An 18232-nucleotide genomic window follows, 5' to 3' on the forward strand; every position below is an offset into this window, starting at 1 on the left:
GGATAAGGGTTAGCAGATAGTGTAGAACTAGGTTGCATCTAATGGAAAAAATCGGTTAAAGCATCTTATGGCGAGAAGTATGAGTCCCATTTTGTCCTTTGCTTGTTGAATTTATCAATTTATCATTATAGCATTATCTATTCTCAAATGCATAGGTTATGTTTAATGTTTATTTATGTTTTACAGTGCATTCTAAGCTCTTTGCACATTTTCATCTAACGATCTAATCTACAAATGGCAACTGAACTAAACATTCAACTCACAAGAGCAACTGGCTTTCTCCAGCTTTGTCAACAGAGACGGTAATATTTCAACAACAACAAAAATCACATTAAGAATAGGAAGTGCTTTGAACATTTCACAACAGAAAACATGAATTACAACTTGGACAATGGATTTCATGCCTCACAACAAAATAAAGAGAAGCAAAGTCATCTCCACTATTGATTTGAAACATTTTATTTTGAGCCGCCCAGCCACTGCACTTAATGCTCTCCTCATCTGGCCCTTTCTCTTATGTAATGCCCCTAGTATATCCAAGCTGAAGCCAAACTTTGCACTTACCATTTATAGTTAAAAGTGACCTTCTCTGAACCCATTACTGAACATAAAAGCACTTTTATAACTGGGACGAACGCTGTGACGTGCTCTTTATCATACATTACTTTTAGAGGATATTGGGACATTACGGACTTTTTCATTCGGGTCGGGAAAGTTTGCAAATATTACATGTTGCTACGATTAGAATAAAGTCGATTTGTCATCTGCGGTGTGGACCAGAATCCTCTTTGTGTCTCCTGATGGACAAAACATTAAAGTCTCCATTACTGGCGATTATCAGAGGGCAAAACGAATCATTTCATGGCAATTTGAGAATATTCCCACAGATATCTTGCATTGCTGATACAATCATACAAAACGATATGATCTTATCGTTCATCGGCTTTATATTTGCAACGCCTCAATGTGCAGAACTAATTTGCTCTTGTTTTATCTCACAACTGATAGTAGAAATGAATGTCAGGCGAGATTTGGCAATTGTATTTGACCCACAAGAGATTAAAATATATATATACGTTCTTATATTGAAATTATATACGGAAAATCAGTAGAAAAAAGCAACAGCCACCCTGCACTAAGACTTATGGTCATTCACACAACTCTGATTACCCAACCAATGGATCACAAGGTCCTTCAACGCCTCTGCCAATTTGTATTTATTCATTTTTTTTTCCCTCTTGGAACCACAACCTCAATGAATTCCAAGCCTCTTTAGCTCAGCCTTTTGTGCAGAGCCTGAGCAGGAGCGTGGTGTGACCTCGGCCCACACCTGTTCTGCCTGCAGCTCCCACCCGTTTCACAGGTCGTCTCACACGTCTGCATAATAGAGAAGCAAGGAAACTTTTTTTTAAAACAATTCCACAAGTTATAAAGGTTATGCAACATCGAGACGAACACAACGTAATGTACCAGGCCTTCGGAACACTCGGATCACCATCCCGCACCAGCCATCACACGCATTAGGATTTACATGCTTTTTGGATACGGATTTCATTAAATAGTACCAGTCAAACATATATACCTTCGATTGCAATACAATGTTATTAAAAGAAGAAAGACACTGTAAATATGACATGACTCAGTATAATCTAAAAATGCATGAATTATACTTACTTATGGCTTTTGAAAAATCTATAACAAATAACACATTGCTAACAGTTAATTGTGGAATTAGACCAGCTTAGTTAAAATAATTAAAGAAAATAAAGAGTTTGTTGATGATGACACTCAATGCCATCTTATAAATATTCATGTATATTTAAACCCATACTTTTTTCTGCAAGTAATCATTTATCACTTCAAATGTTTGAGGCCCTTTTTTCAAATACTATATCTTGTCTGAATGTAAGAATTAGGAACAGAACTTGGATATGCAAAGTGAAAAGGAACACATAAAGTCCAATAATTTAAATTGTATTCTGAGACCTTGAATATTCTTATCCCCTGTCACTTATCATGAATTGTTAAAGATTTGTACTTCACAGCTTAAGGTTTGCATTAGTAACTGGGCAGATGTGATGACAATACGGACCAAACGCAATTTATTTTCAATCATCAAAAGCCCTATTATGCTGCCAATAACGCATTCTTTGTACAATATCTCATCTGAGTTTGAAAGACAGTCCTTGAAAAGCATTTGTATGGCAAATAAGTAATAATAATGGCCCAATTGATTTGAGTCCTGGCTGCCCAGCTCCGACTGAAACCATTATGGCCCATTTTGTGTCATCAGTTTCAATTTCCAAAGGTTGTTTTTTCTACTTATTCCCACATGCATGCGCTCAGACAGGACCAATTCCCACATTCACGATAGCCCTGAGTTCCATGTCACCCTTTAAAACAATGTAAAACTCATTTCCTCAGAATCACACGCATTCCCGAGAGCCGAAATGACAGCAGACATGTCATTTACAAAGGCGCCGACCCCCGGGGGCATGCTAACCTAGATTAGCTTTGCACCCGGTGTTAATTTGATGCCTAAGGAGAGCGGGCTAGCTGTGATTGCTGGCCAGTGCCACATCATATTCAATTTCCACCTGAACCGCTGCTTTGATTCAGTGCGAGTCGTGCCTGATGGATCGCCCGCACCTCCTAAATAGAAGCTTTCACCTTTTCCCAAAGCCAATCCAATTACTGCCACACCGCCTCGGGCCCCAAGCAGATCGAACCATGTGTCACCAACAGTGCCGTCATTACAGGGCTTTTTTTTTTTTTTTTTTTCAAAACCGCTGACAAAAGGAGGTGAAAAAAGGACAAAAGTGGACAAATGATTTCTTTTTAACACAATGAAGCGTGTTCATCAAACAGAATGTCATTTCTATCGATTTCAATCCGTTCGCTTTTCAAAGTTGACGGACAATTGTGAGTTTTGACAAATGTTTGGAGCTGCACAGTACGGAAAGTGGCCTTTTGAAGCAACACAAAAGTACCGTTAAATGTAAGTTTAAATAATGTCCTGATGTAACCCATTCACCCACTCTTTGCACAACTACAAATGGCAAATTTGAAGTTAGATTGCAGTTATCTCTCAACTCAGTCAAATCCTAAACCAGAACTATAAACCATTGTACAGTATATGAATTGAGAAATTAGACAAAGGCAAAGCATATATTTTTGTCCCTAACAAATCAAATCTGCTCCTTCACTGCAAAGTTGATCTAGTTTATCGCTTTATTGACTAAGTTTATCTTTTTAATAAACAATAATTTAAATGTGATATGGTTGTTTGTGCAATATTCTACCGTGTATATTGTGTTCACTATGTAAAGATGTGATATAATTTACAGGTCAGAGTCATAAACATGATGGTAGGTGTGGTCACTAAGTGGTCACTAAAGATTCACACACGCACATGTTAAAATTGGGAGTATACAGGTGAATTTAGAACTAAACTGGAACAAAACCAGATTAAGTAAGGATTTAAACAGGATTAAATCGCCACTAAATTTGCCTCAAACCAGAGGCAAACCAGGACCAGGAAACGCACCTTTAGTCTCTCCCAATTGAAATACATTTGATTTTCTTGAAATGTATCCTATTGTGTACATTGTAATTTGTGATTAGATATAGTGAAGAGGTGGAAAAAGTAAAAGTACAGTTGTACTCAGTTACATGGCTAATAATGTAGTGGTTTCTAGTTACTTTTGAACACAATTTTAATGTAGTTGACAATGTTAATCATTGAGTGAGGTTCAGGAGCTGGACCACGCCTCAACCTCCTACTCCTCCAGCAACCACGCCTCCACTCTTTAACCACACCTCTAATTACCCAGAAGCCCTATTTAGACAGGCCAATCCCAGCATCTCTTGTTGTCTCTGCTCTCTCAACCCCACCCAATGTCTCTATCATCTTCACCTTAACACATCACCATCTAAAGAGGGGGTTCTGACAGAGCCATCATCCATCCATCATCACTATTATCAATAAACATTCTTTCATATCCCATAGTTGTTGGGTGGTCCTTGTGAAAAAGCATTATAGAGCAATAAACTGTGTTAAACTGAATATAACATATTCCTGGAGCCTCTGGCCAATCAGAGCAGGCGATGTGTTTGTATGTGCAGAAAGAAGGGTTTTCAAAAAATCCTAATTGCAGGGGAGTCCCACTAACCAGTAAATGGAATAATGGGCAAAATGAAGCAATATAAATGCACACGCTACAACCATTTGTCAAATTCCCAAATCACCAAAGCAGAAACATTGGCAGAGCGACTTTTTTTATTAAGAAAAGTGAGGGAGGAGCAAAGGAGTGCACCGAGGCTCAGGGCGAGGTCTCGGCCTGATATTGTGTTCAGTGTGTCTTCTGCGAAAGCCTAAATCCTTCGCAGTGGCAGCGTTATGAAGGTTGATATTTTCCCCACATCAGCTCGATCACACAGAGAAAAGTGAAGAACAAACACGCAGAAGGCCTCAGATGGAGCAGAACGACAATGAAGCGGCTTCGTTTACCGTTCCTCCAAATGCAGGGCCATAACCGCACGCCTCAGCAATTACACAATCGCATTTTGTAATACCAGGATGTAATGGCAAACGCAATTAATCGCTCAGCCCTAATAAAACGAAGCAGATACGGTGGTGGGACAGCACTCGGTAACTCCTATGATTGTAAATGTAGCTAATTACAATTGCATGGCTAGAATTTTGCTCGGTACAGGTTTAAAATGTAATCAGTTACTTACCACCGTAAGGCCGCAGTTATTCTATTACTTGGTTTACGGATTTTTAAATGAAATATATTGAATAGGCGGGCGAAATATAAATATAATTTCAATTTCAAAAGATTTTTTTTCCGGGTTTTCCCAAAATACACCACGGGAGGAGGGGGGGGAGACGCGACGCGCAGGAGCGTGTAACAGTAGATTTAGCGTGTTTTGCATCGGTAGAACAGACGCTTCTAAGTGTGCAGCTTTAGTCACGGTAAAACACGCAGGAGAAAATGTGGTAAACGGGTTTAAAATGTGTATTTGCGATATAAAGGAGTTAGCGTAGCAGACAAGGAAACGGGCGCATGCGTCTTCACACGCTCTCCCGGGACCGCGCGCAGGGACAGACCCGCTCCGTCTCTCACCCCCTCAGGATTTTGACGAAAAATTGCTTCACGCGCTCTTATCTTTTGACTAAATACCGCTTTTTATATTTAATTTAATACTATTTTGCCTTGTCGGTGGTACCTTATAAAAAAAAAAAAAGATAATAATTGATTTTATTTATATTGTAGAAATCAACAATCTAAGTGCGGCGGATCCGTAAACCAAGTAATAAAATAACTGTGGCCTAACAATAGTGTAGTGTTTTTAACAGCACTCACTTAATATCCCGTAACGCACTCCTCAGCTGTTTGGCGCATTAGTCTGGCTTACTTTTGTGTGTATTATAGCCCTGGATTCCCCGCGGTGTGGAGCCTACAGATCCTGATGAAACTGAGCCCGGTTTGTACCTAATCCCACTTTTCCTTTAACCTTCACCACTTCAAACACAACCAACAAATCGATCCAAACCATCAGCGCAACACAAGGCACAGCATTGTTAGACAAATGCTCGTTCAGGCGGATTCCCTCAAATAACACATGAAAGCCGGGGCGCGGTTTTCACTTCAGAAGCAAACTCCAGGCCGCTGTGAGGACGCGAACCTTTTAGGGCGCGATGGCGAGAAAGAAATAGTGCTTTGATGAAAGATCGTTGGCACAATTCACCATGTAGACCTAAATATAGTACATAACAGTTCACGCGCTGATAGAATTGTTAATCACACTTTACATCTACATTATAATTATGGAGATCATGGAAATAGACCTTGCAATAATCACTTTTAAATGACTGTAGAAAATAGATTGTATAGATTCACTTTATCATTTGTTGTTTTGCAATGATTAACTCTATTTCCAAGTAAATCAAATTATATACAAAGTCATAAAGCAATGCAATATCTGTATTTATATGAGATATAAGAAGAAAAAAGTGCCGTTTCCATGTGATAAAGTTTTTTGTATTCTGTTCTGGATTACATTTTTAGTTTAGGTAAAGAAGTAAAGAATTAGCAAAGAATAATTTAAAGCACATTGAAATTGAAATTCATAGTTACACACATCAAAACTGTGTCCAAAAACAAAACCTGGACTAGACCAGGACTAAATCAGGACCAAACCAAGTCTTTCAGGACAAAACAGGACTCAAACCAGAACCAAACCAGAACTGGTTTACTGGCTTACTTGCAACGTCTATGTAGTGTCTGATTGTACTATTAATGACACAAATCTACACCTTCAACTTAATAGGAAATCATTTTGATCAATCATTTTTGGTCATTACTTTGACTTTAACTTAGTCACAAACTTGCTGTATTGTTGTTGCTGTATTTATTGAGCGCTGCCTTTAGTCTCACATTGGAGAGATTTAAGAATAAAGTCCTTGTCTCTCTGTTTTTAGTCCCTCTCTGGGTCAAAAAACAAACTTTAAATTAAAGTAACACACCTGATGCAGTGACTGGAGTATTTATTGTGGTAAAGGTTATACATCAGGTGACCTTCCAAGCTAACGTTACACAAACTTTGTACAAGCAGACATGAACTGATGTGTGGACTTTATGAACATTTATACATTTGTTTAGCTTTGGCCAAGTACCTAAATGCAGAAGAAGTGTTAGTTTGTTGACAAGACACAGTCACATTGTCCATTATCTTATTTTCTTGGAAACACTTAAGAGTAAACTTAAATTGATGGACACAAAGGCCAATTTTAACATGCAATTTTACAGTGGATGGAAATGCACAGCTCTCTCTTTCACACAACATTAGCAGTGATTTTGTACAAACAACAAGCTTTTTTCACCATTACTCATTCAGATACGATTAATCCTTTTATTATTCCAACTTGTACTCCTATGACTTCTACTCTGATTTCAAGGTGGAAAGCCCCAGATAAAAAAAAAACAGCAGTAAATATATCTAGTGTCACAATGTACAGCTTAGACCTGTTCATTTCATCATTCAACAATTTCCTGCAGATAAGAAAATGTCATTAATTGTGATTGATAGCATTGCGGGGGACATCAATTCACTGTTGTGTTGTACCTGCTACTATTCAGAAAGCAGACCATTAATCTGTGTCACCTTGGCTCCTGGCTCTCATTTCGGAAATATAATAATGAAGTCTCAATCTCCACAAGGAACAAAGAAAACCTCTTATAGTCAAATCTGCACGACGTGGCATTTCTATAGAATGAATACTAATGAACGGGTTTAGAAGTTGCTACATGCTAAACGCTAACGAAAGAGCAACACTTTAGGGTCGTGCAAATTATGATAAAGATAATAGGTTTGTCCACAGGTTAACTTTTGACAGTAAAATAATAGTTTTATACAAATATGATTTCAATTATGACCCAAATCATGATGTATACAATACATATATGATTTCTAACATATTCTTTTTAATCAAGCCCCTAGTGCCTTCTAACAATGTAATTAAACCCCTTTGCATTTTTTTCTCAGAACAAAAAACTTGCACTGATTAATAACATGCTCCGGCAGCTGAAAGTATCACCCTGACAAACAATTTCAATTTTAATTTATTTTCCGTATAAAAATGAAAATTACTCTTTAGTTGAAACACACATACACACACGCACGCAAACACACACACACGCACACAAACATACACACACGCACGCACGCAAACACACACACACACACACACTCATACACATACACTCATGCACGCACATACACACACACACACACACGCACACACATACACACACGCACGCAAACACACACACACACACACAAACATACACACACGCACGCACGCAAACACACACACACGCACACACTCATACACATACACTCATGCACGCACATACACACACGCACACACACGCACGCACGCACGCACACACTCATACACACACACTCACGCACACACACGCACACACACGCAAATACACGCACACACACGCACGCACGCGTGCACACACACACTCACACACACACTAATACACATACACTCATGCACACACACACACACACACTCACGCACGCACGCGCACACACACACACACACACACACACACACACTAATACACATACACTCATGCACACGCACACATACACACACACGCAAATACACGCACGCACGCACACACACGCACGCACGCACACACACACACACGCAAATACACGCACACACACACACACACACTATGCTTGAGCCAAAAGCCCCATGTTCATTATGTGCGGAGGGTTCTCATTAGCGCTTTTGGCAAAGGCACAATGCCATTTCCATAGCTCTCTGGGAAGCGTCCCAGTTGTCAGGACCAAAACAGTGTGGAATGAGACAATTGATCATTTCAGATCTGGAATGAAGTAAAACGATGTTTTGTCTGTGTATGTTGGTGTGTTAAAAAATCATATAGATTCAAGGATTTTTTTTTTAACACAAGAACACTTTACAGAAGATTTCTAATATTATTTCTAAAGGATAAATAGGGTTTGGCGATACAGACAATATTAAACACCTTGAAATGTATAGTTAATAGTATTGCGATAACGATATTCAGACAATATTATGTCAATCCACCAGAAATAATGTTAAAAGATATATTTAAGTGTATTAGTTGATGTGTAATTATCAGACAAATGTAAAATTACTCAATACTCAATGATGAAATTTAGCCATTTTGAATTTAGATAATATCAACATTCACAATATTATCTACATTTTACCTTATTTCCAGCCTGTATGGATACTATAACTATAACCTGCTGTATGTTGTCGACAACTTCACAAAACTTTGAACCTGAACGGACCAAACAAGTGCAAAGACGTATTTAGTGACATTCATTTTACCCGGACCGTACCAATGAACAATTTGAATACATTGATCGAACCGAAGTTTAAGGTGTAACTCTGGGACAGTTTACGGCTACAGCAGGAAGTCACCCAGGTTCCAATATCGCTTTGATCATGAACAAATGAAATCTGCTTCTGGGCCAGTGTCAGTGTGACCTGTGTCATTTTAAACACAATCCAGCACATTTCTTTGCCTCAGTAAAACTTCAGTCACAAAGAAATCTCACTGTGTCCCCCCCACGTCTGAGGCTTTGTGATTTTCAGGCGCTTTCGGATGAGTTATTGACAGTGCAACTTTTCAGCATAGTAACAAAATTGTCTACCGGCCGACTCAAAAGCTTAATGTTAGTATCATCCTCAAAAAGCCTTAGTTCTTGTGGAAAATGCTTATCAAATTGTACAGCAAATATCTGAAAAATGTATATTGAGCGTATTTATGTTACGTTTACATGCACTCGTACTTTCTGGAGTTATCAAATTATTCACATGTCATGTAAACAGTTGTGATATGTGAGTAATTATTTCAATTGTTCAAATCTATGCAGGTTTTGACGAGGAAAATGGTGCAAAAAAAGTGTAAACTAATGTGGCAAAGACGAAAATGTAATGTAAAAGTTATTTTAAAATTCATTGTACTTTATCTTCAAAATACAACAGTTACTCTAAAAATCTGCTAATTAACACATCTCTTTGGCATGTAACCACAAACTGAAAATCAATCTAATCATCTGATTATTGGGGCGACTAAGCATAGACTCTAACGACCAATTAGCTGACTACAAGTATCTCTCACAGGAGTTCATGCAAAAACACCTATTTATACAGAAACGCACGAGTAAAGACTGTATTTATAAATTAAATACATATATATAAATTAGATTAAAGTCACGATTCACTCTAACTGACTCCATATCTCCTTTTTGCCATTGCGTTTAATCTAAATAAAATAACTTGTACACATTTTGGTCGACTAAGACACCATCAACCGATTAATCGACCAAACGAGGATTATGGCCCAACTAATTATTGTAGTTTTCTGATCTTTATTATGTTTAAAAATAAGGTTTAAAAGGTGTTGATAAGAACTAGTTATATATACTAGCTGTGTTCAAAAACCAAGTGATAAACGCAAGTAAATACCTTATAAGTACAAATAACGATTGCTTATTAACGCATTATAAATAGTTTACTAAGGAGCCTCGTTTTAAAGCATTACCCTGATGTTTTTCTGGCCATGTAAATACACCCACCTCTTTTCATGTTAATATATATATAACTTATCTTTCCTGTTAAACCTGCTCCAAAACATTTCTACCTGCTCTCCACGTAGAACTCTCTGAACTCTATGGGGAATGTTATAGATGTATCGATTACAACTAAAGCCCACTCTCACTGTAGACAGAAAGTGTAAGTACATCATTAGTACAAACGTGAGATTGGACTGTTTATCTCGTGTTGACTTGAGATGTCTCGGCGCCTTAAAATGACCCTCCACAATGACGGATGGCGCGGCACATCAGATCAAGCGGCGATAGCAAAAAGAATCAACACTTAATGAACATCCTCCATTACCGAACGTGCGGCAAAAATCAATCATCAATCACCGGCTGCCCTGCCTTTTAATTATCCTGCGCCCCAGCTCACACTTCACACATATTTTCTTTTCTTTTTTTTCTCCCCATGGACTAAACATGGCCACTTAAACGGTTAAACCCGTAATCCCGGTACTACACTCGTGGACTAATCCTCAGAGGCAATCAGGTGCACTCGTGACAAGCCTCTGCTCTGCTCTCCATCAGCACTCGGACGTCACGGACACAGCGCCGCTAATAAATCACACGCTTCAGAAACAAGGGGGACAAGACAATCAAAAAATATATAAAAATAAATAGCAAAAGACGGGATTGCTTCGCCACAATCTGCGTCCAAAGTCTAATGTTAAACCACTGGAGGGTTTAAGATGCTAACTACCCAATTGACATAAAAGTAATCTGACGCTAGAGTGCGATAGATGTTTTTAAAAGAAATGAATGGGGTTGCTTCCATGGCTCTTTTGTTTACTTTATTATATTGTTTCGGCTAATTCATCTCTACGGACGCTTTTTATGCTTTCAAACGTTCGATCAATAACGTTCACTCTCAAAAACCAAAAACAAGAAAGAAGCTAAAACAGATGCTACTACAACAGCTAATACACAAATAGTATTACTGTATTTTATGGACTATAAGTTGCACCGGAGTGTAAGTCGCACCAGCCAAAAAATGCATAATAGAGTCGCACTGGAGTATAAAATGCGGTTGCAAGTGTGAAAATAACAAATAATATCACATATAAGTCGCTCCGGAGTATGAGTATATAAGTATAAATATAAGTATAAGTTGCACCAGCCAAAAAATGCAAAATAGAGAACAATAAAACATATATAAGTTGCACTGGAGTATGAAGTGTGGTTGCAAGTGTGAAAGTAACAAATAATATCACATAGAAGTCGCTCCGGAGTATAAGTATATAAGTAAGTATAAGTATAAATATAAGTATAAGTTGCACCCCGGCCAAAACTATGAAAAAAGATGCAACTTATAGTCCAGAAAATACGATATAGACATCCAACGCTAAAGTCCCAACGAGAACCAAAAGCAGAAGAACTCGACAAAGCACAAAATATGGCTCCATTCTACCGGGGCCACTTTGCCGGTTAATTGTGGAAAACGTGCGAGCTAATCCACGACAGCCTTTGGGACAAGCGCCTCCTGACCAAAGCCCTTGCCCTCCTCCGCCCTCTCCATCCCACACTCACCCATCACGGCCAGAGCGCTGCCACGGGCTAAGTCCCTCTTCATGGACTCGAGCACTTCAAGGCCGCCCCCGTCCAGATTGCACCGGTTGATAGTGCCGTTGGCCGAGCTGATCCAGTACAGCTTGTTGGCGGCAAAGTCAATGGACAGACCTGAGAGGAAGCAGGGCAGAGCGGGAAGAGAAAAGACGGACAGGGACACAGGAGAATGAGTCAGGTTTAGTTTGATTTGAGAGGCGAAAATCAACAAAAGTTATCAATCATCAGCAACTGTCGAAAACATTTGCCGTATTGTATAAGTTATTGAATGTATCTTTGTAACTTGGATGAAATTTTTTTCTTCTTCTTTCTCCATTTTCTTCTTTCTTTCTTTCTTTTTTTAATAACTTATTTTCCGCACTATAAGGCGCACTTTAATTTCAATCAAAAAACGACAATGCGCCTTATGATCCAGATTACATATGAATTCATTCTGGTTGTGTTTACTGACCTCGAAGCGATGTTGTGTGGTACACGTTTTGTTTCGCTAACGCGCCTTATTGTCAGGTGAGCCTTATATATGAAAAATGATTGAAAATAGACCATTCATTACAATCCGGTGAGCCTTATAGTGTGAAAAATACGATAATTATTGCTTCCGTTAGCTCCATTGTAAGTTTTTAAGTTCTATCTGGCTATGTTTCTATGTTATCTTGTCAGTAAAGGTTGATTATGGTGTGTTTAGGCAAGGCAAGGCAAGGCAAGTTTATTTGTAGAGCACATTTCATACACAAGGCAATTCAAAGTGCTTCACAAAGCAGGAAAAATGCATTCAAATCACAAAGAAATTACAGAAACAGATATATAATAAAATTAACTAAATTAAAAATTATCAATCCAACTGATTTTCTAAACTAATAAAATCACAAACAAAAGAGAAGAGTGCAAAGAAAAAAATGTTTCAGTCATATGCGCAGCTAAACAAAACTGTTTTTAGCTTAGATTTGAACATTGTCAGAGTAGAAGCCTGTCTCACATCTTCAGGAAGACTGTTCCAGGTTTTAGCTGCATAAAACTGAAACGCAGATTCCCCATGTTTTGTCCTGACTCTGGGCACCAGCAGGAGGCCGGTCCCTGAGGTCCTCAGAGTCCGAGATGGTTCATATGGCACTAACATATCCAAGATGTACTTTGGTGCTAGGCCATGGAGAGACTTGTACACAAGCAGAGCTGCTTTAAAGTCTATTCTCTGAGCCACAGGGAGCCAGTGCAGAGACCTGAGAACAGGACTAATGTGATCATACTTCCTGGTTCTAGTCAGGACCCGAGCAGCAGCGTTCTGGATGTACTGCAGCTGTTTTACAGCTCGTTTGGAGAGGCCAGTGAGCAGGCCGTTACAGTAGTCTAATCTACTGGAGACAAACGCATGGATAAGTCTCTCTAAATCTGGTTTTAACACTATATTTTTTATTTTGGCAATGTTTTTTAGATGGTAAAAAGCTGCTGATGTTATTGATTTGACGTGGCTATTAAAGTTCAAGTCTGAGTCCATTATTACCCCCAGATTTCTAACTTGGTTTGTAGGTTTTAGAGCGAGACTCTGGAGGTGACCGCTAACACTTTCTCTTTGTTTCTGTGGGCCAAAAACGATTATTTCAGTCTTGTCTGAGTTCAGTTGGAGAAAGTTGTTTTGCATCCACAAACTGATCTGTTGGATGCAGTGACAGAGTGAATCTACTGGCCCATAGTCACCTGCCGATAGTGAAACATAGATCTGAGTGTCGTCTGCATAATTGTGATAGGACACATTTTCACTGCGTATCAACTGACCCAACGGCAGCATGTAGAGGTTGAACAGAAGGGGACCCAGGACTGACCCTTGGGGCACTCCACAGGTCAGGGTCATGTGGTCTGAGACACAGCTACCAATTTCAACAAAGTATTTCCTGTCTTCCAGATAGGACCTTAACCAGTTTAGGGCAGTGCCAGTGATGCCCACCCAGTCCTCTAGTCTCTGTAAGAGGATCCCATGATCGACAGTGTCAAAAGCAGCACTCAGATCTAACAGAATTAAGACTGAGGCTTTGCCCGTGTCAGTGTTCAGGCGGATGTCATTTGTCACCTTGACAAGAGCAGTCTCAGTGCTGTGATGAGGTCTAAAACCTGACTGAAAAACATCAAATGAGTTGTTTATTAAGAGGAAATCTGTGAGCTGTTGGTAAACAACCTTTTCAAGGACTTTTCCCCAAAATGGCAGATTAGAGATGGGCCGGTAATGACTCAGTACTGCGGCATCAAGACTGCTCTTCTTTAGGAGAGGCTTTATGACCGCAGTTTTCAAAGACATTGGGAATGTTCCAGATTGAAGCGACATGTTAACTATGTGAGTGAATGGTGCTAACAAACTGTTCAGCACAGACTTTAGAAATCTGGTGGGTAACACATCAAGGCAGCATGTAGATGAACTACTGGGATTTATAGCATTTTTAATGCCCTGAACTTTGTCATTAAAGAATAATGCAAACTCATTACACTTGGATGTGGAAATGAGTTCTAACGGCAGCTGAGCTGGAGGGTTTGTTAATCTGTTTACTGTGGCAAACAGGACACGCGAGTTGTTACTGCAGCTTCCAATTATTTCAGAAAAATATCTTTCCCTAGTTCTACATAAGATTAGGTTGTACATGTTCAGCTTTTCTTTGTAAATCTCTTTTTGAACCTGGAGCTTTGACTTGCGCCATTTCCGTTCGGCCCTGCGGCACTCCCTTTTCTGTGCCCTGACCGAATCATCATTTCTCCACGGCGCCTTCTGCTTATTTTTAACTATTTTAGCCTTTATAGGGGCGATGGTGTCCAGAACATTCAAAACACTAGATGTAACAGAGTTCAACAAATCATTTACATTAGAACATGAGACATTTTCAAAGTGTATCATTTCCATAAACAGTGCACCTGTGCCATCACTTATGTGTCTCCTCTGAACAACTGCAGGACCAACCGGAGGTTTGGGAGAAACAGACATGTCAAAGAAGACACAGAAATGATCAGACAGAGCAACATCGATCACATTAACATTTGAAATATTTACCCCCTTTGTAATTATGAGATCTAGAGTGTGTCCTTTGCTGTGGGTGGGGCCTCTCACATGCTGAGTAAGACTGAAGGTTTCAAGGACAGCATCAAGCTCTTTAGCGTTTCTGTCACAAATATTATCAACATGCACATTGAAATCACCTGTAATGACCAAACCATCAAAGTCTGTGCATATGACTGAAAGCATCTCAGTAAAATCATCAATAAAACGTTGGCAGTGCTGGGGAGGCTTGTATAAAACAATGAAGAGAATGGATGGAGACCGTTTTAGCTCCATTTTAAAGGATACATACTCAAATGATGAAAACACCCCAAAAGACAACCTGCGGGTAATTATTTCATCTCTAAAGACAGCACAGACTCCACCCCCCTTTTTGTTTTCTCGTGTTTCAGATTCAAACTTAAAGTTGGGTGGAGCAGATTCTATCAGAACTACATTTCCTGTGTTTTTGTCAAGCCATGTTTCAGTTAAAAACATAAAATCAAGATTATAAGAAGAAATAAAATTATTAATTAAGAGAGATTTGTTACATAAGGATCTGACATTTAGCACAGCAAGTTTCAGACTAGTTTCAGTGGGACTGGGCTTTATCTTTTCACAGGGAATATGAATCACATTACTCAGATTGGGCCTGGCTCGCATTTTGTTTTTCCATCTGTGTGATGATGTGACTACAGAAATAGCACTAGGGGGGGCTCTTTTTACATAGGGCCCCGGGTTGGTTTGATTTTTAATGTGACAATAATTCCCGGCAACGCTGAGACCCAGTGCATCCTAGCTATGGGAGAAAGGCGAGGTTGGATGGGTGGTGGGGCTTTTGTAGTTAAGGAGAGTTTGGGACCAGGTGAGAGGCGAGGGGGGATGGGTGGTTGGGCTTTTGTTGGTGTAGTCAGCTTGTGCAGGGAAGAGTTGATACTTATTGACATAGCCCTTGCTATATTGGGCGTGAGTGGAGCCATCTTAATGCCTGATTTGATCAGACTTTCAAAATGGCTGGGAAGGCCCATGGGTGAGAGTGGAGATGAGAAGGAGAATGATGAATCTTTAGTGGGAGTAGATGTTGCAGGGGGAACCCAGGGCTGGTGTGAAGGCAGGGGCGATGACAGGGATGTTGTTGGGCTTGTCAAAGATGGGTCCAAGGCCTTTGAAGATTGTTCCTTTGCTGGAGGCGGTGGAGGTGAATGTGGAGCAGCTGGAGCTGAATCCTTTGCTGGTGGTGGTGGAGCAGCTGCTGATGAATCCTTTGGTGGAGGCTGAGGTTGTGGTGCTTTTGATGTTGAAACATTGGCTCGGTCTCTGGCTGATGGAGCAGGAATTCTTCTCTCATTCCTCTCTTCTCTAACTATCTGCTCAGGACCCTGTCCAGGCCCAGTCCAATGCCTCAGAGCGTGGAGCAGGTTCTCTGTCGGCACCCTCACTCCACCTCTGCATAGGTGGGGGCCATTTCTCTTAAACAGGTCCTCTCGTTTCCAGAATAGATAGAAGTTCTCAATGTAGTGTAGTCCTCTAGGGGTACACTCTTTGGACAGCCATGTGTTCAGCTGAAGAAGCCGGCTAAACTTGTTTATCCTCCTGTCGATGTTTGGAAGAGGTCCACTTATGAATGTTTTGATTTCCATTTTATCAAGCACGTCGAATAACTTCAAGAAGTCTTTTTTCAAAACTTCAGTCTGTTCCCGCCACATGTCCACTGCACCCACGTGCACAATCAGCTGTTTAGCTCCTCCATGCTTAGCCATAATATTTGGAAGGAGTGACGTTATCTCAGAAACAGTGGCGCTTGGAAAAGAATGTGTGTTTATCTTTTCATGCGTCACGTGACTTATCGCGCCGTCCCCAACTAAAACAATCTTCGTGACCTTGGCTCCTGGCACAGATCCTCCTCGCTGTATTTTGACCACGTCATCTTTCCTTTTTTCATTTAATTCCATCTCTGAAAGTGGTAAAAATCTGTTGGTGAGCTGTATTTTAGGTGACTTCACGTTATCTTTGTATCGTTTAGGCTTTGCTCCAAGTTTGTTCCAAGAAACAGCCTGGTCTTTCTGGTTTTTAGACAGTTTTGGAAACGACACAGAGTCACTGCGGTTTAGGTTGAAAGTAGCAGTTTTTCTTGTAAAAAGTGTGCTCTTCTTACCATCGGTAGACACAGGAATGGTATCGTGAAGAACTTTTTCAGATTCCAAAACAAATATCCGTGTTTTCAGCTCATTAATTTCTTGTTGATATTTCCGACAGCATTCACAGTCTTTCTCCTTTCTTCTCCCGGACATGTCGCTGGCGTCAGATATGTCGTTAAAACTGGAAAAATGTTCTTAAAATCCTTGGTTTACTTGAAAAAGTCTAAAGCAAAAATGTTTGGAAGACAAAAACTGATTAAAAAGCAAAATAAATAAGGAAAGCAGCGATAGCAAGCAGAGCGAGCAAAAAAGCGTGTGCACTCTTCGGAAGCAGGATAGTAGGGAGCACATAGTGATACATTTGGTGTGAATTGTGTAAAATTAAATTAACAAGCTGTATCTTTCAGTAAGTAAGTAAGTAAGTATTTCATATGGTATAAAATGGTAAATGCATTTATTTGTTAGATAATCTTTCCAACAAATTTATTTCCATTGAAAGTTTCCCAGAATAACTATTCATGGGGAAAACAAAGGACACGAGGACTGAACTTGAACCAGACGAGTGCTCAAACCGCTGAGATACATCTACTGCGCTGACTGACTCGATCCCTGCACTTAGAGCCGACGCGTAAAGCTCCAGAAGTCTGAATCTGAATGTAAACACATCTCCTGTCACTTTAAACTGCCTCGTTGATGAAATGCATAAGAAAGTTTCCAAACACTGTCATTTACCACTGTGTAACCGCTGACACGTTTGCATTGCCAACACGTATATTTAACCGTGATGTGTTTAGAGGACTCCAGACGGAATAAGTGTACAACCTCAAGTCATAGTGACAAGATGTGGTTTGCAAAGTTTTTCTTCACACTATCTTATAAAAAGTGTTCTCTCATTTAAGCCGCAGTTATTTTATTACTTGGTTTATGGATTTTTAAATGAAATATATTGAAAAAATTGCTTCACGCGCTCTTATCATATGACTTAATACCGCTTTTTATATTTCATTTAACGCTATTTTGCATTGTCGCAGGTACTTTATAAAAAATATATATATATATATTTATATTGTATAAATCAATAATCTAAGTGCGGCGGATCCGTAAACCAAGTAATAACATAACTAAGGCCTTATACACAATATTTTTTTTTAACACATTGTATGTATTAGCCACAAAATAAATACATAATAAATGTATATAAGGACAGAACAGATGTAAACCAGTGGTGGAAGGTCTCTATTTTTTTAGTTAAGTAAAAGTCCAGATACAGAAATACTTAAGTAAAAAACACATCTTAAATAGACATAAGTAAAAGTATTGAAGTACATGTTTAATA

At 39.4% G+C, this 18232-nt stretch overlaps 1 protein-coding gene across 1 annotated transcript in view; it reads right to left on the reverse strand.

Moving 5' to 3' along the window:
- The window catches only part of lrp1bb (low density lipoprotein receptor-related protein 1Bb), a 512409-nt gene that overhangs the window by 160767 nt on the left and 333410 nt on the right, over positions 1–18232 (reverse strand). Inside the window, exon 32 of the mRNA XM_072445180.1 lies at positions 11710–11859. Within this exon, the coding sequence (XP_072301281.1) occupies positions 11710–11859 (150 nt within the window). The remainder of the gene's footprint in view (positions 1–11709; positions 11860–18232) is intronic.

The sequence above is a fragment of the Eucyclogobius newberryi genome, unplaced genomic scaffold (assembly GCF_026437365.1).
Source record: "Eucyclogobius newberryi isolate DKJ021-1_F unplaced genomic scaffold, fEucNew1.0.hap1 SCAF_14, whole genome shotgun sequence".
NCBI lineage: Eukaryota > Metazoa > Chordata > Actinopteri > Gobiiformes > Gobiidae > Eucyclogobius > Eucyclogobius newberryi.